General features: G+C 50.0%; 1 protein-coding gene across 3 annotated transcripts; it reads left to right on the top strand.

Annotated features, from left to right (window-relative positions):
• Window positions 1–2: 2 nt before the first annotated feature.
• LOC132383962 (tetratricopeptide repeat protein 9C-like) lies at window positions 3–27,154 on the top strand. Of its 3 annotated transcripts, XM_059955179.1 has the most exons (5): window positions 7,104–7,158; window positions 7,625–7,681; window positions 15,967–16,222; window positions 20,003–20,185; window positions 26,693–27,154. In XM_059955179.1, the coding sequence occupies exons 1-5, from the start codon at window positions 7,147–7,149 to the stop codon at window positions 26,788–26,790; spliced, it is 606 nt and encodes a 201-aa protein (XP_059811162.1). In that variant the 5' UTR covers window positions 7,104–7,146; the 3' UTR covers window positions 26,791–27,154. The 3 variants fall into 3 exon arrangements, with proteins under 3 accessions (XP_059811164.1, XP_059811163.1, XP_059811162.1); XM_059955181.1 differs by lacking the exons at window positions 7,104–7,158; window positions 7,625–7,681 and adding an exon at window positions 3–29; XM_059955180.1 differs by lacking the exon at window positions 7,625–7,681 and having other exon boundaries at window positions 6,939–7,158.
• The last annotated feature ends 793 nt before the right edge of the window (window positions 27,155–27,947 follow it).

Raw genomic sequence — 27,947 nt, 5'->3', positions numbered from 1 at the left:
AGCCAGGCAGATCATGAATGATCACAAGGGTACGTAGCATCCAAGAGCAGTTACTTCCCTCCCCCCCCCCACCACTGACCAGCAACCACACCCATTAAATCATCACTCTCGGCGGCCCCTGGGCACCCTCTATCCCCACCGCCGTGGACTGTCACTTCACACTTGCACTCCGCGCCTCATAACTACACTGTCACCGTCCCGCCGTGCTTTCTGAAGTCTGGCTGCTACCTAGAAGAATTCCTCGTGCCAAGAATCACTGTATAGCAGTTTCTGTCAGTCATCTTCTGTTTGGGCTCCCCTGCAGCCAGCATCGCTAAATGTACTTACCTTCAGTCTCTGTGTATATAAGCTCATTTTATATACCACACTCAACCGTTACTTGTACGTTGCCTTTATATTTATTGTGGGTTTTTTTTATGCCATTTCAGTGTAGGGCCCTCAGATTATTAACTGTATTTAACGGCATGTATAAAATGGCTTCTCCGTAGAGTGATGATGAAATGTCTTCTTTGTGGGTAACTAATGCTCTGTTTAGTTGGAATGTTTGGGTTATAATAACGGAACAACGTGTGGGAACCTGGAGTGAGCGCGCGGGGTTTTCGGGGAGGAGAACCGAGGAAGGAGGACGTGCCGGACGCGCTCTGGTTGACCACCGAGGTTGGTCCCGGGCGCCGGGTCGAGGAGGCCGGAGAGGATCGAATGGTGGACCGAAGACTTCGAAATTGAGCTCCAGTGGTGGTGCACAAACTGATTGAACGTTTTGAGTTTTGACGCCTTTTCTCTTTATATTGTATCGCTATTGATTACCTAGTTCCAGTGAGATACATAAAGTGTACTCTGTAAACGTACATGGTGTGCGGTCGGATATTGTGTGCGCGAGTTTGTACCAGGGTGCATTTCACAGCACCAATGCATACGGGAGACACGGTTTGGCGGGTGGACGGATTTTCCCTTATATAGACAATAGACAGTAGGTGCAGGAGTAGGCCATTCGGCCCTTCTAGCCAGCACCGCCATTCACTGTGATCATGGCTGATCATCCACAATCAGTACCCCGTTCCTACCCTCTCCCCATATCCCTTGACCCCGCTATCTATAAGAACTCTATCTAACTCTCTCTTGAATGCATCCAGAGACTTAGCCTCCACTGCCTTCTGGGGCAGAGCATTCCGCATATCCACCACTCTCTGGGTGAAAAAGTTTTTCCACATCTCTGTTCTAAATGGCCTACCCCTTATTCTTAAACTGTGGCCTCTAGTTCTGGACTCACCCATCAGCGGGAACATGCTTCCTGCCTCCAGCGTGTCCAATCCCTTAATAATCTTATATGTTTCAACCAGATCCCCTCTCATCCTTCTAAATTCAAGTGTACAAAAGCCCAGTCACTCCAATCTTTCAACATATGACAGTCCCACCATTCCGGGAATTAACCTTGTGAACCTACGCTGCACTCCCTCAATAGCAAGAATGTCCTTCCTCAAATTTGGAGACCAAAATTGCGCACAATACTCCAGGTGGGGTCTCACCAGGGCCCTGTACAGCTGCAGAAGGACCTCTTTACTCCTATACTCAATTCCTCTTGTTATAAAAGCCAGCATGCCATTAGCTTTTTTCACCGCCTGTTGTACCTGCATGCTTGCTTTCATTGACTGATGTACAAGAACACCTAGATTTCGTTGTACTTTCCCTTTTCCTAACTTGACTCCACTTAGATAGTAATCTGCCTTCCTGTTCTTGCCACCAAAGTGGATAACCTCACATTTATCTACATTAAACTGCATCTGCCGTACATTTGCCCACTCACCCAACCTGTCCAAGTCACCCTGCATTCTCATAACATCCTCCTGACATTTCACACTGCCACCCAGCTTTGTGTCATCAGCAAGTTTGCTAATGTTACTTTTAATCCCTTCATCTGAATCATTAATAAATATTGTAAACAGCTGCAGTCCCAACACCGAACCTTGCGGTACCCCACTGGTCACAGCCTGCCATTCCAAAAGGGACCCGTTAATCGCTACTCTTTGTTTCCTTAGACATACATAAGCCGATAGCGTGGGCGTTACATCAGAATCAGGTTTTATATCACCGGCATACGTTGTGAAATTTGTTGATTTTGCGGCAACAAACAGTGAAATAAATACTCCCAAAGCAAAAATTTAAAAGTAGGGTTCACGGGATCAACGTCCATTCAGGAATCGGATGGCAGAGGGGAAGAAGCTGTCCCTGAATCGTTGAGTGTGTGCCTTCAGGCTCCTGTACCTCCTCCCTGATGGCAGAGGGGAAGAAGCTGTCCCTGAATCGTTGAGTGTGTGCCTTCAGGCTCCTGTACCTCCTCCCTGATGGCAGAGGGGAAGAAGCTGTCCCTGAATCGTTGAGTGTGTGCCTTCAGGCTCCTGTACCTCCTCCCTGATGGCAGAGGGGAAGAAGCTGTTCCTGAATCGTTGAGTGTGTGCCTTCAGGCTCCTGCACCTCCTCCCTGATGGCAGAGGGGAAGAAGCTGTCCCTGAATGGTTGAGTGTGTGCCTTCAGGCTCCTGTACCTCCTCCCTGATGGCAGAGGGGAAGAAGCTGTCCCTGAATCGTTGAGTGTGTGTCTTCAGGCTCCTGTACCTCCTCCCTGATGGCAGAGGGGAAGAAGCTGTTCCTGAATCGTTGAGTGTGTGCCTTCAGGCTCCTGCACCTCCTCCCTGATGGCAGAGGGGAAGAAGCTGTCCCTGAATCGTTGAGTGTGTGTCTTCAGGCTCCTGTACCTCCTCCCTGATGGCAGAGGGGAAGAAGCTGTTCCTGAATCACTGAGTGTGTGTCTTCAGGCTCCTGTACCTCCTCCCTGATGGCAGAGGGGAAGAAGCTGTTCCTGAATCACTGAGTGTGTGTCTTCAGGCTCCTGTACCTCCTCCTTGATGGCAGAGGGGAAGAAGCTGTTCCTGAATCATTGAGTGTGTGTCTTCAGGCTCCTGTACCTCCTCCCTGATGGCAGAGGGGAAGAAGCTGTCCCTGAATCATTGAGTGTGTGTCTTCAGGCTCCTGTACCTCCTCCCTGATGGTAACAGTGAGAAGAGGGTGGTGGGGGTCCTTAATGATGGACGCCGCCTTTTTGAGGCATTGAGTCTTGAAGGTGTCCTGGATACTACGGAGGTTGGTACCCATGATGGAGCTGGCTGAGTTTACAACTCTCTACAGCTCACTTTGATCCTGTGCCCGTACCAGGCGGTGATGTCGTTCGAATGCTCTCTGTGGTACATCTGTAGAAACTTCTGAGTGTTTGTCGTCGTACCAAATTTCCCCAAACTCCTAATGAAATATAGTTGCTGCCATGCCTCCTTTATACCCGTATCGATATGTTGGGACCAGGTTAGACCCTCAGGGATGTTGACACCCTGGGACTTGAAATTCCTCACTCACTCCACTTCTGATCCCTCTGTGAGGACTGGTGTTTCCCTTCCTGAAGTCCGCAGTCAGTTCTTTGGTCTTACTGACGTTGAGTGCAGGGCTCAACCAGCTGGTACACCTCGCTCTTGTACGCCCTCGCATCATCACCTCTGAGATTCTGCCAGCAGTGGTTGTATCGGCAACAAATCTATGGATGACATTTGAGCTGAGCCTAGCCACACGGTCATGGGTGTAGAGAGAGTAGAGCAGTGGGCTAAGCACACACTCCTGAGGTGCGCCAGTGTTGATCGTCAGCGAGGCGGAGATGTTATCTTCAATCCGCACAGACTGGTCTTCCGGTTAGGATCGAGTTGCAGAGTTAGGTACAGACCAGGGTTCTGGAGACTTTTGATCAGAACTGTGGGAATGATGGTATTAAACACTGAGCTGCAGTCAATAAACAGTAGTTGCATTGCCCATGTGATCCAGGGCCAAGTGGAGAGCCAATGAGACAGCGTCCGCCGTAGACCTACTGTGGCGATAGCCAAATTGCGGTGGGTCCAGGTGCTCGCTGAGACAGGAGTTAATTCTATCCATGACCAATCTCTCAAAGCACTTCATCACCGTAGATGTGAGTGCTACTGGACGCTAGTCATTAAGGCAGCTTACCCTGCTGTTCTTGGGGCACTGGTGTAATAGCTGTCCTTTTGAAGCAGGTGGGAACTATCGACTGTAGCAAGAAGAAATTGAAAATGTCTTTGAACACATCCGCCAGCTGGTCGGCACAAGTTTTCAGAGCCTTGGGCCTGTCATCTGGCGAGGGTTCACCCTCCCGAAAGACAGCCTGACGCCGGTCTCCGAGACAGAGATCACAGCTGTAGTTTTATTCTCCCTCTCAAAGCGAGCGTGAAAGGCATTGATCTCGCCTGGGAGCCATTCTTGATCTTGGGTCTTACTTTGCAGGAAGTAATGGCCTGCAAACACTCCCAGAGCTGGCGTGCATCCGATGTCGCCCTCCTCCCTCTCCAGGAATCGTTTCTTGTCTCTTGAAACAGCCCTCCGCGAGTTATACAAAATGCTGGCCAGGCAGCATCTCCGGAAAAGATTACAGTCGACGTTTCAGGCCGAGACCTTTCAGCAATCATCCTTTTTCTCTTGTTGGTGATTGGATCTCCGCAAGTCATACCTGGTTTTCCTGTACAGACCCAGACTGCCAGACTTTAAAGGCCACAGATCTATAGTCCTCAGCAGTCTAGGAACCTCCTGGTTCACCCACGGCTTTTGATTTGGGTGTGTACAGTATGTTGTTGTGGGCACACGCTCACCCACGTAGGTTTTAATGAAATCAAATGCAGAGTAACAATCAGTTCATTCTCCTTCACACTTGAGTGCCGAGGAATGACAACAAGTAATCTTGAATCCCGAATTGCTCGAGGGATTGATTTTAAGAGCAGGGAGAGGGACTGTGTGTGGTTCTGGTCTTCTTACTTGAGGAAACCTCTGGAGGCAGTGCGGAGGGAGAATGTCAGGTTGACTGCAGAGATATCCCTTCACTAGGACAGGACCTTGGCCCAAAATGTCGACTGGTTATTCCACCATAGACGCTGCCTGACCTGCTGAATTCCTCCAGCGTTTTGTGTATGTTACCGAAGATTTTTAGCATCTGTAGAATATCTTGTGTTGACTACTCTGGGGATGAGGGGAGACGGCCCTTTGACCGCTGGTGGGATCGCTCTGCTGCGGAGAGGAGATTGTGCCTTTTGATTGCTGGTGGGATCGCTCTGCTATGGAGAGGGGAGACTGCATCTTGATCGCTGGTGGGAACACTCTGCTGCGGAGAGGAGATTGTGCCTTTTGATTGCTGGTGGGATCGCTCTGCTATGGAGAGGCTGCCTGTCACTGTGCTCGGAGAACGTTACCCAGGTTTTCTGTGTTTTGGATGTGGACTTGGACTGTAGACTTTTTTTTCAGTCTTTTAGTTTTTTTTACATTCTATGTTTTTCACCTGATCTTTCTTGCTTTTTGTGTGTGGGGGTAGAGAATTTGGGGGGTGGGGGGGTCTGATGTGCTTGTTTTATTTTGTGGAGGGGGATTTAGGGGTTGATGACCGTGCTGCCTTTCATTACTCTCTTGGTTTCATGACTATCTGGAGAAGGAGGATTTCAGAGTCGTATGCTTCTGATAGTAAGTGAATCTTTGAAACTTTGAGGGGGTTAGCCTATGAGGAGAGATTGAGCCATCTGGGAGGATAGTTGCTGGAATTCAGAAGAATGTGTAGATACCTGATGGAAATATTAAATTATGAAAGAGATAGATAATTTAGAGGCAGGAAAGTTGTTTCGACAGGATGGTGAAACTAGAACTAGGCGACGTAGCCTCTCGATTCAAGGGGAATAGATTTAGGATGGAGATAAAGAGAAACAGTAGAGGTTACCTCATTAAATATATCAATAAGTCGGAATCAGGTTTAATATCACTGGCATGTGTCGTAAGATTTGTTGTCTTTGCGGCCGCAGTACAGTGCAATACATGCTAATAGAATAAAAGGCTGGATTACAGCAAGTATGTGAAATAGTTAAATAAGTAGTGAAAAAATAGAAATAAAAAATTAGTGAGGTAGTGTTCATGGGTCCAATGTCCATTCAGAAATCGGATGGCAGAGGGGAAGAAGCTGTTCCTGAATCGTTGAGTGTGTGTCTTCAGGCCCCTATACCTCCTCCCTGATGGTAAAAATGAGAAGAGGGCATGTCCTAGATGGTGGGGGTCCTTAACAATGGATGCCACCTTTCTGGGGCACCGCTCCTTGAAGATGTCCTGAATACTACGGAGGCTGACTGAGATTTCGATGGAACTTACTTAAATACTGTGCAGTGGTTCCCCCCCCCCCATACCAGACGGTGATGCAGCCAGTCAAAATGCTCTCCATCTGTAGAAATTTGCACGTCTTTGGTGAGATACCAAATCACCTAATGAATCACCTGTCGTGCCTTCTTTGTGTCTACATCGATACATTGGGCCTAGGATAGATCCTCAGAGATATTGACAGCCAGGAACCTGAAATTGCTCACCCTGTCCTCTGAGGGGTAAAAACACAAAATGCTGGCAGAACTCAGCAGGCCAGACAGCATCTATGGGAGGAGGTAGTGACGACGTTTCGGGCCGAAACGTCGTCACTACCTTCTCTCATAGATGCTGTCTGGCCCGCTGAGTTCTGCCAGCATTTTGTGCTTTTATTTATTTCCAGCATCTGCAGATTCACTCGTGTTGCCTCTGAGGGGTAAGTTTTTTTTTACTCAGAGTGGTGGATGCCTGGAACGTGCTGCCTGGTATGGTGGTAGAGGCAAATACCCTGGACATTCTCTCTTCTCCCTTCCGCCACCGGGAAGGAGATACAGGAGCCTGAAATCACGTCAAGGACAACTTCTACCCCGTTGTTATCAGAGTGTTGAACGCTTAAGTTAGACTCTGGACCTCAGAATCTACGTCTTTATAATTTTGTACTTTATCATTTACCTGCTCTGCACTGCCTCTGCAGCTGTTGCACTTTAATTCTGCACTGTTACTGTTTTACCACGTACCACCTCAACACGCCGTGTTTGATCTGCACGAAAAGAAGGCGAGACAAACTTTGCTATCACAATCAACCAATAGCAAGTTCCCTTCGGTCCCCGCGTCACGTGATGGGGGAGGCCCGGGAACCTCCGGCTCGGCTTCGGCGGCCGCGGGACGCTTGCGCTTCCGGGTCGGGGTTGCGTGCCGGAAGCTGCTGAGAGCCATGGCAACGCAGGTGAGGGGGAACGGGAGCGGGGCCCCGGGGAGGGCAGGGCAGGGCGTGGGAAAGGGCCGGAGGGCCGACCCGGGTATTTCAGGCCGCTCCGGGCAATGCCCCCGTGTGTGTGTGTCTGTGTGCGCCTGCGTGCCGGACCGTTCCCAATTATGGAGGCTGCACCCACTCAACATGTTGGGTGGAGCAGGGTGCTAACAGTCAGAGAGAAGTAGAGCACAGAAACAGGCCCTTCAGCCCGTCTAGTCCGTGCTAAATCCAGTTAAGCTGCCCACCCCCATCGCCCTCCAGACCCCTGCCATCAGTGGCATGCAAAAGTTTGGGCACCCCCGGCCAAAATTTCTGATACTGTGAATAGCTAAGCGAATAAAAGATGTCCTGACTTCCAAAAGGCATAAGGTTAAAAATGACACATTTCTTTAATATTATAAGTAAGGAAGCATTTTTTTTTAATTTCCATCTTTTACAGTTTCAAAGTAACAAAAAAGGAAAGGGGCCTGAAGCAAATGTTTGGGCAGCCTGCACGGTCAGTACTTAGTAACACCCCCTTTGGCAAGTATCACAGCCTGTAAACGCTTTCTGTAGCCAGCTAAGAGTCCTTCAATTCTTCTTTGGGGGATTTTCGCCCACTCTTCCTTGCAAAAGGCTTCTGGTTCTGTGAGATTCTTGGGCCATCTTGCATGCACTGCTCTTCTGAGGTCTAACCACAGATTTTCAATGATGTTTAGGTGAGGGCCATAGCAAAACCTTCAGCTTGCACCTCTTGAGGTAGTCTATTGTGGATTTTGAGGTGTGTTTAGGATCATTATTCTGTTGTAGAAGGCATCCTCTTTTCATCTTCAGCTTTTTTTTTTACAGACAGTGTGATGTTTGCTTCCAGAATTTGCTAGTACTTAATTGAATTCATTCTTCCCTCCACCAGTGAAATGTTCCCCGTGCCACCGGCTGCAACACGAGCCCAAAGCATGATCGATCCACCCCCGTGCTTAACAGTTGGGGAGATGTTCTCTTCATGAAATTCTGCACCTTTTTTTCTCTAAACATACCTTTGCTCATTGCAGCCAAAAAGTTCTATTTTAACTTAACAGGGCTTGTTTAGATATTCCTTTGCAAACTTCTGACACTGGATTTTGTGGTGAGGACGCAGGAAAGGTTTTCTTTTGATGACTCTTCCATGAAGGTCATATTTGTGCAGGTGTTGCTGCACAGTAGAACAGTGCACCACCACTCCCGAGTCTGCTAAACCTTCCTGAAGGTCTTTTGCAGGCAAACAGGGGTTTTGATTTGCCTTTTTAGCAATCCTACGAGCAGTTCTCTCGGAAAGTTTTCTTGGTCTTCCAGACCTCAACTTGACCTCCACCATTCCTGTTTACTGCCATTTTTTAATTACATTATGAACTGAGGAAACGGCTACCTGAAAATGCTTTGCTATCTTCTTACAGCCTTTTCCTGCTTTGTGGGCATCATTCATTTTAATCTTCAGAGTGCTGGGCAGCTGCTTAGAGGAGCCCATGGCTGCTGATTGTTGGGACAAGGTTTGAGGAGTCAGGGTATTTGAAATTTGCATCACCTGGCCTTTCCTAACAATGACTGTGAACAAGCCATAGCCCAAACAAGCTAATTAAGCTCTGAGACCTTGGTAAAATTTATCTGAGAGCTCAAATCTCTTGGGATGCCCAAACTTCTGCATGGTGCTTCTTTCCCTTTTTTTCACTCTAAAATTGTACAAAACAAAAATAATACACTAATCTTGTTTAAAATGTTGAAAATAATATTTCATTTTTAATTTAATGACTTTTGGAGATCAGTTCATCTTCTACTCACTTAACTATTCACAGTAAAATAAATTTTGACCAGGGGTGCCCAAACTTTTGCATGCCACTGTATCTGAACTTCACTTAAGCACTGAAATCGAGCTTGCTTGCACTTCTTGTGCTGGCTGCTCGTTCCCATCCCCTGAGTGAAGAGGTTTCCCCTCATGTTCTCTTTAAACTTCTCCCCTTTCATCCTTAACCACGACCTCTGGTTGTAGTCCCATCCAACCTCAGTGGAAAAAGCCTGCTTGCATTTACCCTATCTATACCCCTCATAATTTTGTATACCTCTATCAAATCTCCTCTCAATCTTCTACATTCCAAGGAATAGTCCTAACCTATTCAATCTTTCCCTATAACTCAGGTCCTCCAGACCCAGCATCATCCTGTAAAATTTCTCTGTACTCTTTCAACCTTGTTTACCTCTTTCCTGTAGGTAGGTGACCAAAACTGCACTCAATACTCCAAATTAGGCCTCACCAAAGCCTTGTCCAACTTCAACATAACATCCCATCTCCTGTACTCAGTACTTTGATTTATGAAGGCCAATGGGCCAAAACCTCTACTTACGACCCTAGCCACCTGTCTTTGGATATTATTGATGCTTACATCACGGGTGGGGCAGAGTTTGGCACTACTGAAGGGACATTCTCAGGCTGGGATCTGCAGCTGGGGTTGCGGGAGGCTCCGCTGGGGAATTTTTGGGAGATCCCTGATCGGCATAATTTATAAAGTGTCAAGACTTGAACCCCCTCGGCACAGAAGGCCAAATGGGTCGGTTCATTGCCACGTGCACAGGTACGCCCTAGACGTGAGTGCAGTCGTAAAACTTATTTGCAGCTGCACCACGGGCTCATAGCCTCAGGTACACCACATGCCCAAGGAAGCCGTAAGCATGAATAAGTGCAATTTTCACAGGGAAGAATAAACACAGTTACTTCCATGTTTGTCCTGTCACTATTCTGAGGTACTGATTACGGTTGTGCCAGTTTAAGGACTGAATGGTTGAAGGGATGTGGTAGTTTATGTATCACTTATTGAAATAAAGCATGGAATAGCCCTTTCCCGGCCCTTTGAGCTGGGCTGCCCAGCAGCCCCTGATTTAACTCTAGCCTAATCACAAGACAATTTACAGTGATCAATTACCGGTATGTCTTTGAACTGTAGGAAGAAACCCTCACCATAAAGCATAGGAGCAGATTGAGGCCATTCAGCCCATCGAGTCTGCTCCACCATTCCATCATTGGCTTATCCTGGATCCCTCCCAACACACACCTGCCTTCTCGCCATATCCTTTGATTCCCTGTCCGATCAAATTTTCGCCTTAAGTATACCCTCAGACTTGGCCTCCACTGTAGTCTGTGGCATGGCACACTCTAGCTAAAAAGATTCCTTCTTACCTCTGTTCAAAAGGGTCACCCCTCAGTTTTGAGGCTGTGCCCTCTCCACATAGGAAACATCTTCTCCACATCTGCCCTGTCTAGTCCTTTCAACATTCGGTAGGTTTCAATGAGATTCCCCCGCATTCTTCTAAATTCCAGTGAGTCCAGGCCCAAAGCTGCCAAACACTCCACATATGTTAACCCCTTCATTCCTGGAATCATCCTTGTGAACCTCCTCTGGACTCTCTCCAATGACAACACATCCTTTCTGAGATATGGGGCCTAAAACAATTGACAATACTCCAAGTGCTGCCTGACTAGTGTCTTATTTAACTGCATTGCAGTTGGGGTTTCTAAATGACAATCAACTGTAATTCAATTCAATTATAAAGCCTCAGCATTTTCTCCTTGCTTTTATATTCTACTCCCCTTGAAATAAATGCCAACATTGCATTTGCCTTCTTTACCACAGACTCAACCTGTAAATTAACCCTCTGGGAGTCTTGCACGAGGACTCCTAAGTCCCTCTGCACCTCTGATGTCTGAACCTTCTCCCCGTTTAGATAATGTCATGGTTTCTCGTGCCCCACAAACGACCAGGAGACGCAGAAGATTCTTCAAAAAGTATTAAACTTTAATTTGCAAATCAAAGCTGAGACTGTCAGTGAGTTAGTCGCTGATTGCCCACCGATCCTTGTACATAGCATTTTTTTATAGCAATCTCCTGGTTTAGTTGCATTAGCATATCCAATCGGTCTATATCACACGTACATCCACCTCTATTGTTTCTACCCATTGACTTAATCATGTTCTAATCTACATCTCTTAGCTACCTCTCATTAACACACCATTGTCTTCTACATTCTTAAGATTTCATTCTCCTACTAAATTGGATACATGCATAGCAAATAGCAAGTTCAAAGCTGACTACATAGTTTTGGTTACACAGCAAACAATGCAACTTTTATACTCCAATAATAACAGTCTGCACTATTGTTCCTTTTATCAAAATGCATCATCATACATTTCCCAACACTGTTCATCTGCCACATTTTTGCCCATTCTTCCAATTTCTCTAAGTCCTGCTGCAATCGCATTGTTTCCTCAGCACCACCTACCCTCCACCTATCTTCATGTCATTCGCAAACTTTGCCACAAAGCTATTAATTCCATTATCTAAATCATTGACGAGCGATGTGAAAAGTAGCGGTCCCAATACTGACCCCTGAGGAACGTCACTAGTCACTGGCAGCCAACTAGAAAAGGCTCCTTTATTCCCACTCACTGCCTCCTGCCTGTCAGCCATTCCTCTCTCCATGCCGGTATCTTTCCTGTAACGCCACAGGATTTTATCTTGTTAAGCAGCCTCATGTGTGGCACTTAATCAAACACCTTCTGAAAATCCAAGTAAATGGCATCCATTGCCTCTCCTTCGTCCACCCTGCTTGTCGCTTCCTCGAAGGGCTCTAACCGATTCATCAGGCAAGATTTCCCTTCACACAAACCATGCTAACTTTGACTTATTTTATCATTAGCCTCCGAGTACCTCGAAACCTCATCCCTAATGATAGACTCCAACACCTTCCCAACCACCGTCACAGGGAGAACGTACGAACTCCTTACAGGCAGTGGCGGGAATTGAACCCAGTTTGCCTGTACTGTGAAGTGTTGTGCTAACCACTACGCTATCGTGTTGTTCCTGAACCTGGTGGTATGGGACTTCAAGCTTCTGAACCTCGTGCCCGACGGGATCTGTGAGAAGGTGGCCTGGCCCGGATGGTGGGGGTATTTGGTAATGGGTATTGCCTTATTGAGGCAGAACCTCTTGTAGATATGACTGATGGTGGGGAGGGGGGGATGTGCTCGGGATACACTGGCAGAGCCCCCTACTCTCTACAGCTCCTTGTGTTCCAGTGCACTCAGATTCAAGTACTGGCTGTCTGTTGGATAGTTTTGATGTAGTGGGCTGAATGGCGGGATCCCCTTCCCCTGAAAGAGTCACCGCGATTATGATCGCAAGCTAGATGAAGAGCTGTCTGGAGTAGACGGGGTATTGGAATTGGTTTATTATTGTCACGAGTACTGAGATTCTGGGTGACATCCCTTCCAAAGGAAGCGTAAGGTGCTCCTTCCCTCCGCGAGCCTGCGGTCACCCTGGGGCAAGGTGGCAGGGTGGAGAAACGTTTCTACCAAAGGAGGCGTAAGGTGCTCCTTCCCTCTGCTAGCCTGCAGGTCACCCTGGGGCAAGGTGTAGCACCTGCTTAGCCCCCGATCAGGGTCACGTGAAGTCACTGGAGCAGGTGGTGATGGTCGTACGAGCAGCCGGTGCAGATGACGGGCCCTGGTTCTGTGACCACTGACACCAGCAGACAATCTCTGAAGAGTATTGATAATGGCTGGGGGGGAATCACCCGTCTTGTGAAGACACTGCCCAGAAGTAGTCAACGGCAAACCACTTCTGCGGAGAAATTTGCCAAGAGCAATCTTGGTCACGGAGAGACCACGATACGACACGGCGCATACTGATGATGTAATATGACACAGCTCATAGTGATGACAATGATATTTTACTGAGATGCTGTGAAAAGCAGGTTATGAAGGGTTCATACAGATCAGATCGTTACACAGTGCACTGAGGTAGAACAAGTGAAACAGACTTAAATAAAAGCACAAAATCCTGGCAGGCCAGATAGCATCTATGGGAGGAAGTAGGGACGATGTTTCGGGCCGAAACCCTTCATCAGGGTTAAAAAATTGAGGTAGTTTTACACGGGCTGAATGTCCATTTAGGAATCGGATGGCAGAGGGGAAGAAGCTGTTCCTGAATTGCTGAGTGTGTGCCTTCAGGCTTCTGTTCCTCCCCACTGATGGTAACAGTGAGAAAAGGGCATGTCATGGGTGCTGGGGGTCCTCAATAATGGATGCTGTCTTTCTGAGACACTGCTCCCTAAAGATGTCCTGGGTACTTTGTCACTTCCTCGAAGGGCTCTTGGCATGCTGTCTGGCCTGCTGAGATCTTGCCAGCGTTTTGTGTTTTTATTTATTTCCAGCATCTGCAGATTCACTCGTGTTGCCTTTGAAACAGACGTAGATGTACTGTGGAGAGCAGTGACTATTTCATTAGGAGTTTGAAGAGATTTGGCATGTCAACAAATACACTCAAAAACTTCTGTAGATGTACCGTGGAGAGCATTCTGACAGGCTGCATCACTGTCTGGTATGGAGGGGCTACTGCAAAGGTCTGAAAGAAGCTGCAGAGGGCTGTAAATCTAGTCAGCTCCATCTTGCCTACAAAGTACCCAGGACGTCTTCAAGAGGCGGTGTCTCAGAAAGACAGCGTTCATTATTAAGGATCCCCAGCACCCAGGACATGCCCTTTTCTCACTGTTACCATCAGGGAGGAGGTACAGGAGCCTGAAGGCACACACTCAACGATTCAGGAACAGCTTCTTCCCCTCTGCCATCAGGGAGGAGGTACAGTAGCCTGAAGACACACTCAATGATTCAGGAACAGCTTCTTCCCCTCTGCCGTCAGGGAGGGAGTACAGGAGCCTGAAGACATACACTCAGCGATTCAGGAACAGCTTCTTCCCCTCTGCCATCAGGGAGGAGGTACAGTAGCCTGAAGACACACTCAATGATTCAGGAACAGCTTCTTCCCCTCTGCCGTCAGGGAGGGAGTACAGGAGCCTGAAGACATACACTCAACGATTCAGCAACAGCTTCTTCCCCTCTGCCATCAGGGAGGAGGTACAGGAGCCTGAAGACACACACTCAACGATTCAGCAACAGCTTCTTCCCCTCTGCCCTCAGGGAGGGGGTACTGGAGCCTGAAGACACACGCTCAACGATTCAGGAACAGCTTCTTCCCCTCTGCCATCAGGGAGGGGGTACAGGAGCCTGAAGACACACACTCAACGATTCAGGAACAGCTTCTTCCCCTCTGCCATCAGGGAGAGGGTACAGGAGCCTGAAGACACACACTCAACGATTCAGCAACAGCTTCTTCCCCTCTGCCCTCAGGGAGGGGGTACAGGAGCCTGAAGACACACACTCAACGATTCAGGAACAGCTTCTTCCCCTCTGCCATCAGGGAGGAGGTACAGGAGCCTGAAGACACACACTCAACGATTCAGGAACAGCTTCTTCCCCTCTGCCATCAGGGAGGGGGTACAGGCGCCTGAAGACACACACTCAACGATTCAGGAACAGCTTCTTCCCCTCTGCCATCCGATTCCTAAATGGACATTGAACCCATGAACACTACCTCAGTTTTTAGTATATATTATTTCTGTTTTTGCACAGTTTTTAAAATATTCAATATACATACACTGTATTTGATTTATTTATTTTTATTCTCTTCTATATTATGCACTGCATTGAACTGCTTCCTCCAGGTTAACAAATGTGACATGCTGGTGATAATAAACCTGATTCTGATTCTGAAACAGCCACAGAGAAAGTGCAGAGCAGATAAACGAAGTACAGGATCATAACGAGGTGGACTGTGAGATGAACAGTCGAATTGCACGAAAGCTGCATTCAGGAGTCTGACAATGGTGTGGTAGAATCTTCTTTGAGTTAGGTGTGCGCGCTTTCAGGCTTTTGTATCTTCTCCCCGATTTGGGGGGGTGGGAGGAGAAGGGAGAATGCCCTGGGGGGGGGGGCCAGGCAGTGGAGAGGTGTAGATGGAGTCCGCGGAGGGGCGGCTGGCTTCTGTGACGCGCTCAGCCACTGTGCTTTCTCCGGTGCATCAATGGGCACTGGTGCGGGTTGACAGGGACACGCCAGATTTTGTTAGCCTCCCGAGGAAGTGCTGAGCTTCCTTCGCTGTGACGTCTACGTGGTCGGCCCTTCAGTCCCAGGGACTTGAACTGCACCGAGCTGCGATGCGCCCGGATAGAAAGCCGGGCACTGGGGTTGGTTCTTGTCTGCGTGGAGCCCCGTGCTCCGCATTCTTACGATGACTCTGCGTGCAGAAGGGCTGGAGGTAACGCTGAGGCTTTGTAAGGTACTTGGGAGTATTCGTGAGCAGTTTTAGGCCCCTTGCCTGAGAAAGGATGTGCTGATATTGGAGAGAGTTCAGAACATTTTCACAAAAATGACTCTGGGATTGAAAAGCTTGTCGTATGTTGAGCTTTTGGGCCTGAACTCGCTGAAATTAAGTAGAATGAGGTTTGGGGGGGGGGGGGGGTTCTCATTGAAAACTTATCAAGTTGTGAATGCCTCGATAGAGTGGAGAGGATGTTTCCTAAGGTGGGGAGTCTAAGACCAGAGGACACAGCCTCAGAATAGAGGGGTGTCCTTTTAGAACGGAGACGAGGAGGAATTCCTTTAGCCAGAGAGAGTTGAATCTGAGGAGTTCGTTGCTGCAGGTGGCTGTGGAGACAGAGTCATTAGGTATATTTAAGGCAAAGATTGGTAGACTTTTGATCAGTGCGGCCGTGAAGGGATATGGGAAGGCAGGAGATTGGGGCTGAGAGTTGATGGGCCAAATGGCTTGGTTGTGATTCTGTGTCTCAATGGTCTAACGATCATTTAGATGGGGGGTGGTGTTGGGTCAGGATATGCCCGGGAGCGCCCCTCACCTGTCTCTGCCATTCCTCCTGCCCCAGGGTGAGCCGGAGGGTGAGTTCCAAGCCCGGCTGCAGCAAGCCGTCCGCTACAAGTCCGAGGGCAACCAATACTACAAGCAGAAGAGGGTTCGGGAGGCCATCAGCAGGTACCACTGGGCCCTCATGCACCTGAGGGGGCTGGACCCCCAGGAGCCCTCACCGGCGCAGGCCTTTGGGGCCGAGAAGGGCAAGCTCACGGCCGAGGAGACCGAGCTGCTCCACACCATCGAGTGCGACTGCTACAACAATCTGGCTGGTAAGCTGGCGTTCCCCCCCCTCCAGCTGCTGCTGGCGCTGACCCGACGGGCTGAATGGCCTGGTCTGTGCCAATCATGTGGCAGCAACTGATTACATTAAAGCATGCCGACACAGTCAAGAGGTTCAGTTGTTGTTCAGACCAAACATCAGAACAGGGAAGAAATCTACAGCCCACTCTTCATCGAGCCTTGTTACAACGCTCAGAGTGTTTTTTATTTCAAAGGAAAAGGTTTATTGATTACAATATTGTGCAGAAAAGGCAGTAATTTATCTGTGTTCCATTCTGCCTCATTAGCTTTAGAGAGGGTGCAGAGGAGAGTCGCCTGGATTAGGGAGCATGTCTTATAAGGACAAGTTGTGTGAGCGAGGGCTTTTCTCTCTGGAGTGAAGGAGGATGAGAGGTGACTTGATAGAGGTGTCCAATTAGAAGTCTTTGGGCAGAAATGGCTAATACCAGGGGCATAATTTTAAGATGATAGGAGGAAGGTATGGCGGGGGGTGGGTGGGGAAATGTCAGAGATATGTATTGTGCCCAGAGTGGTGGGTCCACGTCCTGGCAGGGTTGGTGGTAGAGGGAGATACACTAGAGACATTTAACAGGATCCTAGATTTAGGGCATGGATGATAGAAAAGTGGAGGGCTTTGTAGGGGGAGGGTTAGATTGATCTTGGAGTAGGTTAAAAGGTCGGCACAACATTGTGGGCCGAAAGGCCTGTACTATTCTCTTTTATTTACGTTCCTCGTGTTATTGGATCTGAAACTTGTACTGTTAACATCTCGGTGTGCAAAGCACCGTTGCCAAATGTTCAAGGCGTTTGCCGCCCAGGACTTTGATCTCCAGTGCTCGTGGGACCTCAGACTGCGGTCCTTCCTCATCGTGGCCACGCCGAGCCTCAGTGCGTCCTCCTGCAGCCTAGAACGTGTCGGCAGCGCTGGGGGACCAGATTCCTGACGGACCAAAAGGACCTCCTACACCAAGCCGACGATCTCCCAGCAGCACTTTATGGCTGTCTCATAAATGAATCCTTTCCCCGATCTCCTTAGTGTTTGAATGTGCTCCTGTGAATTTCCTCTGGATATGAAATCCACTTTATCATCACAAGATTACCCCATAACGTCAATTTGTTGAAGTTGTACAAGACAGAGAAACATAGAAAACCAAAGCTGTGCCGAACATGTTGCCTTAGAAATTACCTCGGGTTACCCATTGCCCTCTACTTTTCTAAGCTCCACATACCTATCCAGGAGTCTCTTAAAAGACCCTATCGTATCCACCTCCACCACCATTGCCAGCAGCCCATTCCACGCACTCACCACTCTCTACGTTAAAAAAAAACTAACCCTGGCATGTCCTCTGTACCTACTTCCAAGCACCTTAAAACTGTTCCCCTTCATGTTAGCCATTTCAGTCCTGGGAAAAAGACGCTGGTGAGGCCTAATTTGGAGTATTGTGTGCAGGGCTGGTTACCTCCCTACAGGTAAAGAGTACAGAGAAAATTTGCAAGGTTGTTGCCGGCTCTTGAGGAACTGAGTTACAGGGAAAGGTTGAATAGGTTAGGACTTTATTCCCTGGAGCAGAGGAGATTTGATAGATTTGTGAGGGCTACCTAGATAGGATAAACGCAAGCAGGCTTTTTCCATTGAGGTGAGGTGTGGGGAGGTCTAGAGGTCACTGCAGCACCTACCCCCATGTGTCCCACGTGTGGGCGAGCCTTCAGGGCCCGGATTGGCCTCAGCAGTCACCTCCGGACCCACAGTCACAAACCCTCCGCCTGACAGAAGTCGCGGTCGTCTTCGACTCCGAAGGACAAACAACAACAGAGGTCATGGGTTAAGGGTGAAAGGTGAAATGTTTATGGGGGACACTAGGGGGGCGCAAGTGTGGAAAAAGCAGACAGACAGACATACTTTATTGATCCCGAGGGAAATTGGGTTTCATTACAGCCGCACCAACCAAGAATAGTGTAGAAATACAGCAATATAAAACCATAAATAATAATAGGTAAATAATGCCAAGTGGAAATTAGTCCAGGACCAGCCTATTGGCTCAGGGTGTCTAACACTCCGAGGGAGGAGTTGTAAAGTTTGATGGCCACAGGCAGTAATGACTTCCTATGACGCTCAGTGTTACATCTCGGTGGAATGAGTCTCTGGCTGAATGTACTCCTGTGCCTAACCAGTACATTATGGAGTGGATGGGAGACATTGTCCAAGTTGGCATGCAACTTGGACAGCACCCTCTTTTCAGACACCACCGTCAGAGAGTCCAGTTCCACCCCCACAACATCAATGGCCTCGCGAATGAGTTTATTGATTCTGTTGGTGTCTGCTACATATAATAGTTAAGTTAAAATAAGTAGTGCAAGGACAAAAACTTTTTGAAAAAAAGTAGTGAGGTAGTGTCTATGGGTTCAGTGTCCATTTGGAAATGGCTTCATGGGTGTCTTCATGTTTAGCTGAGTTCCTACATGATAGAGTCGGCCATTTGAGTCTCTGTGGTTGCTTTGCACCCCTCGTATCTTGTTCTCAGCAACGTCTACGTTCTCTCCCCGAGACTCGGTGCACCGGTAGCACGTGTGTGTGCACGTTTGCACATTCTCCCTGTGACCGTGTGGGTTTCAAAATCAAAGCAGGGTTATTGTACATGTGACCACACAACGCTTTGAGATTAATCTCAAAGAAGTACAAATAGAATTTCTGAATTTTATTGCAAAATTTCATTATGCAATTCATAATGTTCTAAATTCCATATTTATGAACTCTATTATAATATGCTTCCCGGGTCTCCCCCGGGTGCTCCACCCTCCCACATGGGGTGATGCATGGGGTCAGTGGGCTTATTGGTTGCTGATAACCCCACCCACCTGTTTGAGTGAGGGGGTAAGGAGGTGGATCACAGTCAGTCAGCATAACTCAATGGGCCAAAGGGCCTGTTCCCCCTTTGCATCAAATCCAGCCTGGGTTAGGAGACCGATCCCCGCGCAGGGGCAGCAGTTGTACGCCGCACAGGCAAAACACCAGCAGGCCAGTCAGCGTCTGTGGAGGGGAATAAACAGTCGACGTTTTGATGAGACCCTCCATTGGGATTGAAAAGGAAGGGGACAGCAGCCAGAGTAAGGTAGTTGGAGGAGGAGGGGGGCAAGTACCAGCTGGCAGGTCATAGAGTTGTACAGTGCTGATACATACAGGCCCTTTGGCCCATCTCTGCCATGCTGAACCACTTAACCTGCCTACTCCCATCGTCCTGCACCGGGACCATCGCCCTCCACACCCCTGCCATCCAAACTTCCTCAAACGTTGAAATCGAGCTCGCACACACCACTTGTGCTGGCAGCTTGTTCCACACTCTCACCACCCTCTGAGTGAAGAAGTTCCCCCTCAAATTGCCCTTGGATAGGTGAGAGCTGAGACCAGGTGTGGGGGAAGGTGAAGTCAGAAGCTGGGAGGTGATTGGGGGAAGAGGCAGAGGGCTGAAGATGGAGAAATGTGATAGGAGAGGAGAGTGGACCATGGGAGAAAGGGAAGGAGACGGGACACCGGAGGGAGAAATTACCCAAAGTTAATAAAATCAATCTGAGAGGCCTGGTGGCAGTGGGGGAGGCCGAGGAACGCCATGTCGGAATGGAGATGGGTGTCCACTGGGAATCCCAGGCAGTGAACAGAGCAAAAGAACGGAACAATAATCGTGTGCTCCTCCCTCTCGTGGGGGCGTCTAGCGGATCAGGGGCGACGCAGTTTGATTACTGCCTCTTTCTGTTTCTCTCCCTCAACCCAACAGCCTGCCTGCTCCTGTCGGAGAAGGTGAACTACGAGCGTGTGAGGGATTACTGCCTGAGGGTGTTGCAGCGTCAGGGGGACAACAGCAAGGCCCTGTACCGGGCAGGGGTGGCCCTCTACCACATCGGCGACTACGAGCAAGCCCTGAGCCACCTCAACAAGGCCGCCAAGATCTGCCCCAACGGTAAGCTGGCCTGGCCCCCCGCGTCCGACCAGTGGGCTGCCTCGGGGACCCCTGCTCTTGGTGATTTTTATACATGACTTGGATGAGGAAGTGGAGGGATGGGATTAGTAAGTTTGCAGGTGTCGTGGATAGTGTGGAGGGCTGTCGGAGGTTACAGCGGGACATCGATAGGATGCAAAACTGGGCTGAGAAGAGGCAGATGGAGTTCAACCCAGTTAAGTGTGCGGTGGTTCATTTTGGTAGGTCAAATATGATGGCAGAATGTTTCTTGGCAGTGTGGAGGATCAGAGGGATCTTGGGGTCCGAGTCCATAGGACGCTCAAAGCAGCTGCGCAGGTTGACCCTGTGGTTAAGAAGGCGAACGGTGTATTGGCCTTCATCAATCGTGGAATTGAATTTAGGAGCTGAGAGGTAATGTTGCATCTATATAGGACCCTGGTCAGACCCCACTTGGAGTACTGTGCTCAGTTCTGGTCGCCTCACTACAGGAAGGATGAGGAAGCCATAGAAAGGGTGCAGAGGAGATTTACAAGGATAAATAAACACGTACAAACAAGCCGGATGAACTCAGCAGGTCGGGCAGCATCCATTGAAAGGAGCAGTCAACGTTTCGGGCCGAGACCCTTCATCAGGACACAAGGATTTACAAGGATGTTGCCTGGATTGGGGAGCACGCCTTATGACAATAGGTTGAGTGAACTCTGCCTTTTCTTCTTGGAGCAACAGAGGATGAGAGGTGACCTGATAGAGGTGTACAAGATGACGAGAGGCATTGATCGTGTGGATAGTCAGAGGCTTTTTCCCAGGGCTGAAATGCCACAAGAGGACACAGGTTTAAGGTGCTGGGGAGTAGGTGCAGAGGAGATGTCAGGGGTAAGTTTTTTACTCCAGAGAGTGGTGAGTGAGTGGAATGGGCTGCCGGCAACGGTGGTGGAGGTGGATACGAGAGGGTCTTTTAAGAGACTCCTGGATATGTAGCTGGAGCTTTAAAAAATAGAGGGCCATAGGTAACCCTAGGTAATTGCTAAAGTAAGTACATGTTCAGCACAACTTTGTGGGCCGAAGGGCCTGTATTGTGCTGTAGGTTTTCTATGTTTCTATTTCTGGCCAGGGTGCAGAGTTTGGGGGGGGGGGGGGTGTTGGGAATTCTGGTCCCACCAGAAGCCTCCTCTGTGGCAGCAACGTAATATGACAGTTAACGTAACATTATTACAGTGGCATCAACCCGGGTCCCATTCCAGGAGTTTGTACCATCCTCCCCCGTGACCGTGTGGGAAGGGGTTTTCTCCGGGTGCGTCTGTTTCCTCCCACAGTCCAAAGGCGTACAGGTTAGTAGGTTAATTGGTCATATGGGTGGTGCAGGCTCGTTCAAAGGTGCATCTGTTACCAAAGTATGCGTGCACGATACAACTCTGAGATTTGTCTTCTCCAGATAGCCACAAAACGAAGAAATACTTGGAACCTCAACCCCCCCCCCGCACAAAAATTGAACATAACGCGCCAAGCATCCACGAGAACATCAAAACCTCCCAAACTCCCTCCCCTCGGACAAAAAAAAGCTAACGAGCCACACGGTCAGGAGAATCGTAAGCCACACGACTGGGAAAAGTCCCCAGCCCGCAGTCCGATCAATTAACCACTGGACCTCGGAGATATCATCGTGGTCCCGTTAACCGTGCCGTTTCTCTAAACGTAAATGCATACAGCGCCAGGGTGTGACCTGAGTCTCGCTGCCTTGAGAGTCAGTACTGGAGAAAGGGGCTTGCCTGGAGAGAGGCGGATGGCAAGCTGCCCCCAGGAATTCCCTGCAAACGCAGCCCTAAGGAGTGTCGAAGGACAAATAGCATTGGACATCAGAATTGAACCCGGGCAGCTGCTGTCCCAGTTGCTGTCCATTAGGAACAGAATTAGGCCGTTCAGCCCATCAAGTCTGCTGCACCATTCCATTTTGGCTGATTTATTATCCCACTCAATCCCTTCCTTCTCCCCATAACCTTCGACAGCTCTACTAATCATGGACTTACCAAGCTCCGCTTTAAATATACTTGGTGACTTGGTCCCCCCCCCCCACCCCCACAACCGACTGTGGCAACAAACTCCATGGGTTCTCCGAATTCCTTTGGCGGCTGGGCTGGTTGCCGAGTGTGGCAAAATGCTTGCAGGCGTCTCGGCTCCAACCGAGAAGTCATCAACAGTACGCCGTTGAGAAACTCCTCTTCATCTCTGTCCTATAGAAGCGATGCTTGCATTCTGACGCTGTGTCCTCCCCCACTATAGGGAACATGAGATATACCCTGCCCCCAATCTTCTAAACTCCAGCGAGCACAGGCCCAGAGCTGCTATCAAATGTCGCTCGTGCATTTCACCCTTTCATCCCCAGGGTCATTCTCACAAGCCTGCCTCTCCGATGCCAGCACACAGAAACGTAGAAATCTCCAGCACATTACAGGCCCTTCGGCCCACAATGTTGTGCCGACCATGTATAGAAACTGTCTAGAAGTTTCCTACCGCAAGCCCTTTATTTCTCTTAGTTCCATGTCTCTTAAAACATTGTGTATTGTATCCATCTCTCCCAGCGTCACGGAACATACATTCCACGCACCCACCACCCTCTTGTGAAGAACATACCCCTGACATTCCCTCTGTACCTACTCCTAAGCACCTTAAAACTATGCCCCCTCATGTTAGCCCTGGGAAAAAGCCTCTGACTCATCATCTTGTACCCCTCTATCAGGTCCCCTCATCCTCCGTCGCTCCAAGGAGAAAAGGCCGAGTTCACTCAACCTATTCTCATAAGGCATGCTCCCCAATCCCGGCAACATCCTTGTAAATCTCCTCTGCACCCTTTCTATGGCTTCCACATCCTTCCTGTAGTGAGGTCACCAGAACTGAGCACTGTACTCCAAGTGGGGTCTGACCAAGGTCTTATATAGCCGTAACATTACCTCTCGGCTCTTGAAACTCAATCCTATGGTTGATGAAGGCCAATACACCATTTGCCTTCTTAACAACACTGTCAACCTGCGCGGCAGCTTTAAGCCTCCTATGGACTCGGACCCCAAGATCCCTCTGATCCTCCACGCTGCCAACAGTCTCACCATTAATATTATTCTCTCTTCAAATTGGACCTACTTGTTACGTACCCCGTAACTGGGTGTCTTACCAGCAAAGATAGAAGTGTCCATTGGAGTCTGGTGATACTATTTTCAACAATATTTATTAGCAAAAATATACAAAATAATATCAATGCGAATATGCAGAGAATATACGTTAGCAATACTAAACCTAAGAGTGCGGGTATAATAATAATCACTAATGAAACAAGCTCTATCTAGGGGATAATGAATTGTCAGATGGAAATATAAAGTTCAGTTCAGTTCATGTAGGTTGCGGTAGTTGTTTGTCGCTGTGTTTCAATTGTTGGAGAGAGAGAAAGATTGAGAAAACGTGCGAACAGTAACAGCTATTATCTTGCTAACCTTCCTTTACGATTTTGATCCGTCGATGTGTCGTTGTTATGGCCATTCACGTATGACCCCTCCGTCCTTTAGCTAGACCGTTCTTCCGTGGTGGACTCGTCACCCAGACAAGGGTGGACATACACACAAGCCCCCACCGGTCTCGCTACAAAACACTCTGAGTTAAAAATTACCAACCCTTTGTTCAGTCTCCGGTCTCCCACACTGTCTCGTGTGGTTCTGATGCTCACTAGCGTCTCTCCTGGTGCGTCTGAGGGGTGTTACCCCAGACCTCACTTTTATCCCCACTCACGGGGTCTCAGGTGTCAATCAGGTTGGGATGATGTAACCCATCAAACCAGCCCACTCTGGTTGCCCCCTGAGGGGTTTCAATGAATAGAACAGTACCAAGTAAACAATCCTTCTCCAAAAGACAATAGCAGTAATCAATGGTTCCGCTCCTCTTTTGCCGGTTGTGTCTCTCTCTCATTAACTTTCATGAGCTGTTATCAATAACACCTGCCCTGGCAGATTTCCTTTATCTCTCTTACTTCCTTGTTCCCAGCATCGAAATAGTAGTAATTTGCGATTCTCCAAAAGGGGGAGGGGGCATGGGCGACTCTGCACCCTTCTGCCCATCAGAGTTATTCATCCTTCGTAACATACTAAAATGACACTTACCTGGGTTGAACTCCATCTGCCACTTCTCAGCCCAGTTCTGCACCTTTATCGGTGTCCCGTTGTAACCTCTGACAGCCCTCCAGCCTATCCATAAAAACCCTCAACTCTTGTGTCATCTTGCAGACCTACCAACCTACCCTTCTACTTCCTCATGCAGGTCATTTATAAAAATCACAATGAGTAAGGGGTCCCAGAAAAAATCCCTGCAGAACAGAGATACAGATGTGGGGGACAGAGAGATTCAGACTGGGAGAGGGAAGAGATTGATTGGGACGGAGGAGGGGGAGAGGGAGGGATTCAGATGGAGGAGAGGGAGATTCGGACGGAGGAGGGAGATTCGGACGGAGGAGAGGGAGATTCAGACGGAGAAGAGGGATTCGGACGGAGGAGAGGGAGATTTGGACAGAGGAGAGGGGTATTCGGACGGAAGAGAGGGGGATTCGGACGGAGGAGAGGGGGATTCGGACGGAGGAGGGAGATTCGGACGGAGGAATGAGAGGGAGATTCGGACGGAGGAGAGGGGGATTCGGAGAGAGGAGAGGGGGATTCAGACGGAGGAGAGGGGGATTCGGACGGAGGAGAGGGGGATTCGGACGGAGGAGGGGGGATTCGGACGGAGGAGGGGGAGATTCGGATGGAGGAGGGGGAGATTCGGACGGAGGAGGGAGATTCAGACGGAGGAATGAGAGGGAGGTTCGGACGGAGGAGAGGGGGATTCGGACGGAGGAGAGGGGGATTCGGACGGAGGAGAGGGAGATTCGGACGGAGGAGGGGTATTCAGACGGAGGAATGAGAGGGAGGTTCGGACGGAGGAGAGGGGGATTCGGACGGAGGAGAGGGGGATTCGGACGGAGGAGAGGGGGATTCGGATGGAGGAGAGGGAGATTCGGACGGAGGAGGGGTATTCAGGCGGAGGAATGAGAGGGAGGTTCGGACGGAGGAGAGGGGGATTCGGACGGAGGAGAGGGGGATTCGGACGGAGGAGAGGGGGATTCGGACGTAGGAGAGGGGGATTCGGACGGAGGAGAGGGAGATTCGGACGGAGGAGGGGTATTCGGACGGAGGAGAGGGGGATTCGGACGGAGGAGAGGGGGATTCGGACGGAGGAGAGGGAGATTCGGACGGAGGAGAGGGGGATTCGGACGGAGGAGGGGGGGATTCGGACGGAGGAGGGGGAGATTCGGACAGAGGAGGGGGAGATTCGGACAGAGGAGGGGGAGATTCGGACGGAGGAGGGGGGGATTCAGACGGAGGAGGGGGGATTCGGACGGAGGAGAGGGAGATTCGGACGGAGGAATGAGAGGGAGATTCGGACGGAGGAATGAGAGGGAGATTCGGACGGAGGAATGAGAGGGAGATTCGGACGGAGGAGAGGGGGATTCGGAGAGAGGAGAGGGGGATTCGGACGGAGGAGAGGGGGATTCGGACGGAGGAGAGGGGGATTCGGACGGAGGAGGGGGGATTCGGACGGAGGAGGGGGAGATTCGGACGGAGGAGGGGGAGATTCGGACGGAGGAGGGAGATTCAGACGGAGGAATGAGAGGGAGGTTCGGACGGAGGAGAGGGGGATTCAGACGGAGGAGAGGGGGATTCGGACGGAGGAGAGGGGGATTCGGACGGAGGAGAGGGAGATTCGGACGGAGGAGAGGGAGATTCGGACGGAGGAGGGGGGATTCGGACGGAGGAGGGGGAGATTCGGACGGAGGAGGGGGAGATTCGGACGGAGGAGGGGGAGATTCGGACGGAGGAGGGGGGATTCGGACGGAGGAGGGGGGATTTGGACGGAGGAGAGGGAGATTCGGACGGAGGAGGGAGATTCGGACGGAGGAATGAGAGGGAGATTCGGACGGAGGAGAGGGGGATTCGGAGAGAGGAGAGGGGGATTCGGACGGAGGAGAGGGGGATTCGGACGGAGGAGAGGGGGATTCGGACAGAGGAGGGGGGATTCGGACGGAGGAGGGGGAGATTCGGACGGAGGAGGGAGATTCAGACGGAGGAATGAGAGGGAGGTTCGGACGGAGGAGAGGGGGATTCGGAGAGAGGACGGGGATTCGGACGGAGGAGGGGTATTCGGACAGAGGAGAGGGAGATTCGGACGGAGGAGGGAGATTCGGATGGAGGAGGGAGATTCAAACGGAGGAATGAGAGGGAGATTCAGACGGAGAAGGGAGTGAGGGAGATTCGGACGGAGGAGAGGGGGATTCGGACAGAGGAGGGAAAGGGAGATTCAGACGGAGGAATGAGGGAGATTCAGACGTTGGGTGAGAGGGAGATTCGGATGGAGGAGGGAGAGGGATGACGATTGAATTGTGAGGCCACAGCTCTGCCCGGCTGGAGGATGATGGTCCACCCCTTTTTCTGGCTGCAGATGCGAACGTGAGACGGTTCATCCAGCAGGCGGAGCAGCACCTGAGCCGGTATCACCAGAAGGAGAGGTCGATGTACAAGAGCATGTTCGGCAAATGACGGCGGAGCCCGGAACTCCGGGGGTGCCTCGCGAGCTTTGGTGAGCTTGTGACCCACGGACAGTCCCGCCACAGTACCGGCCTGAGGAGGAAGATTCACGAGTGCCTGAAGGCCCCTCACCGGAGTCCGCGCTACCGCGGAAGTCTGCTCTGTAATGTAACCTTCCAACTTCATCTGGAACTTTCTAACAGTCAGAATCGTGTTTGATATGTTTTTATTCCTTTACGGAGTCATCCTATTCCTGCCACCCACCCCCAAGTGAGTGATTACACTCAGTGGACACTTTAGCAAAGTAGCCACTGAGTGAACGGACCTTCTGTACGGCCTGAGACACAATCTGGTGGATAAAGCAGTTTTTATAGTAGCCATGGGCTTGCCTCCACCGTTTCATCGGGTGCTGCTAGGTACTGGAAGGGTTTTAGTAAGATCTGGCTTGGGGCTCTGAATGGGTGACTATCCTACAAAAGGCCGTTAGACGACGAGATCATTTGGCAACGCAAGCAGAGACAATTTATTTGTTATTGCACGTAGATTATCCAGGCCCGATCTGGGCCTCTCAAAGTTTCACACACACAATGCTGGTGGAACACAGCAGGCCAGGCAGCGTCTATAGGGAGAAGCTCTGTCGACGTTTCGGGCCGAGACCCTTCGTCAGGACTCACTGAAAGGAAAGATATCTTTCGGTTAGTCCTGACGGAGGGGAAACGATGGAGACGATGTGACGTTTATTCATTCATGGGAGGTGGTCTTCACATACTGAGCTGGGAGGGGGTGGCGGTGAGGAGCCTTCGAGCTCCTGAAGGTGTGGGTACGCTGTAAAGGAGAGAGCTCGGTGATCTGACCCCGCGCAGCGCTCGGCGCATGGGGCTTGACGGCTTTCCAGGAAGCGGCGCTCCCACACTGGCCCGCGTCCTTCCAGCTGGTGGGTCTGGAGGCCCCGGTTAGTTACCGCAGAAGGTACAGACCTGGCGCTGGAGAGGACTGGGGCTGTGCGCCTCTCCCCCAGCCGAATATCCCCGCCAAGTGTGCCGATCCCACCCCTCTTCCCGCGACACAGGAGACGGGAGACGTGCCCAGGTGGTCTTTGGTCAATAATTTTATTTATTCCAACTCTACAGTCTAGCATCCAAAAATATTGCAGCCCAGCAGGAGGACAA

This window comes from Hypanus sabinus, chromosome 31 (assembly GCF_030144855.1).
Source record: "Hypanus sabinus isolate sHypSab1 chromosome 31, sHypSab1.hap1, whole genome shotgun sequence".
NCBI lineage: Eukaryota > Metazoa > Chordata > Chondrichthyes > Myliobatiformes > Dasyatidae > Hypanus > Hypanus sabinus.
This window is presented reverse-complemented; position numbering and strand designations above follow the sequence as displayed.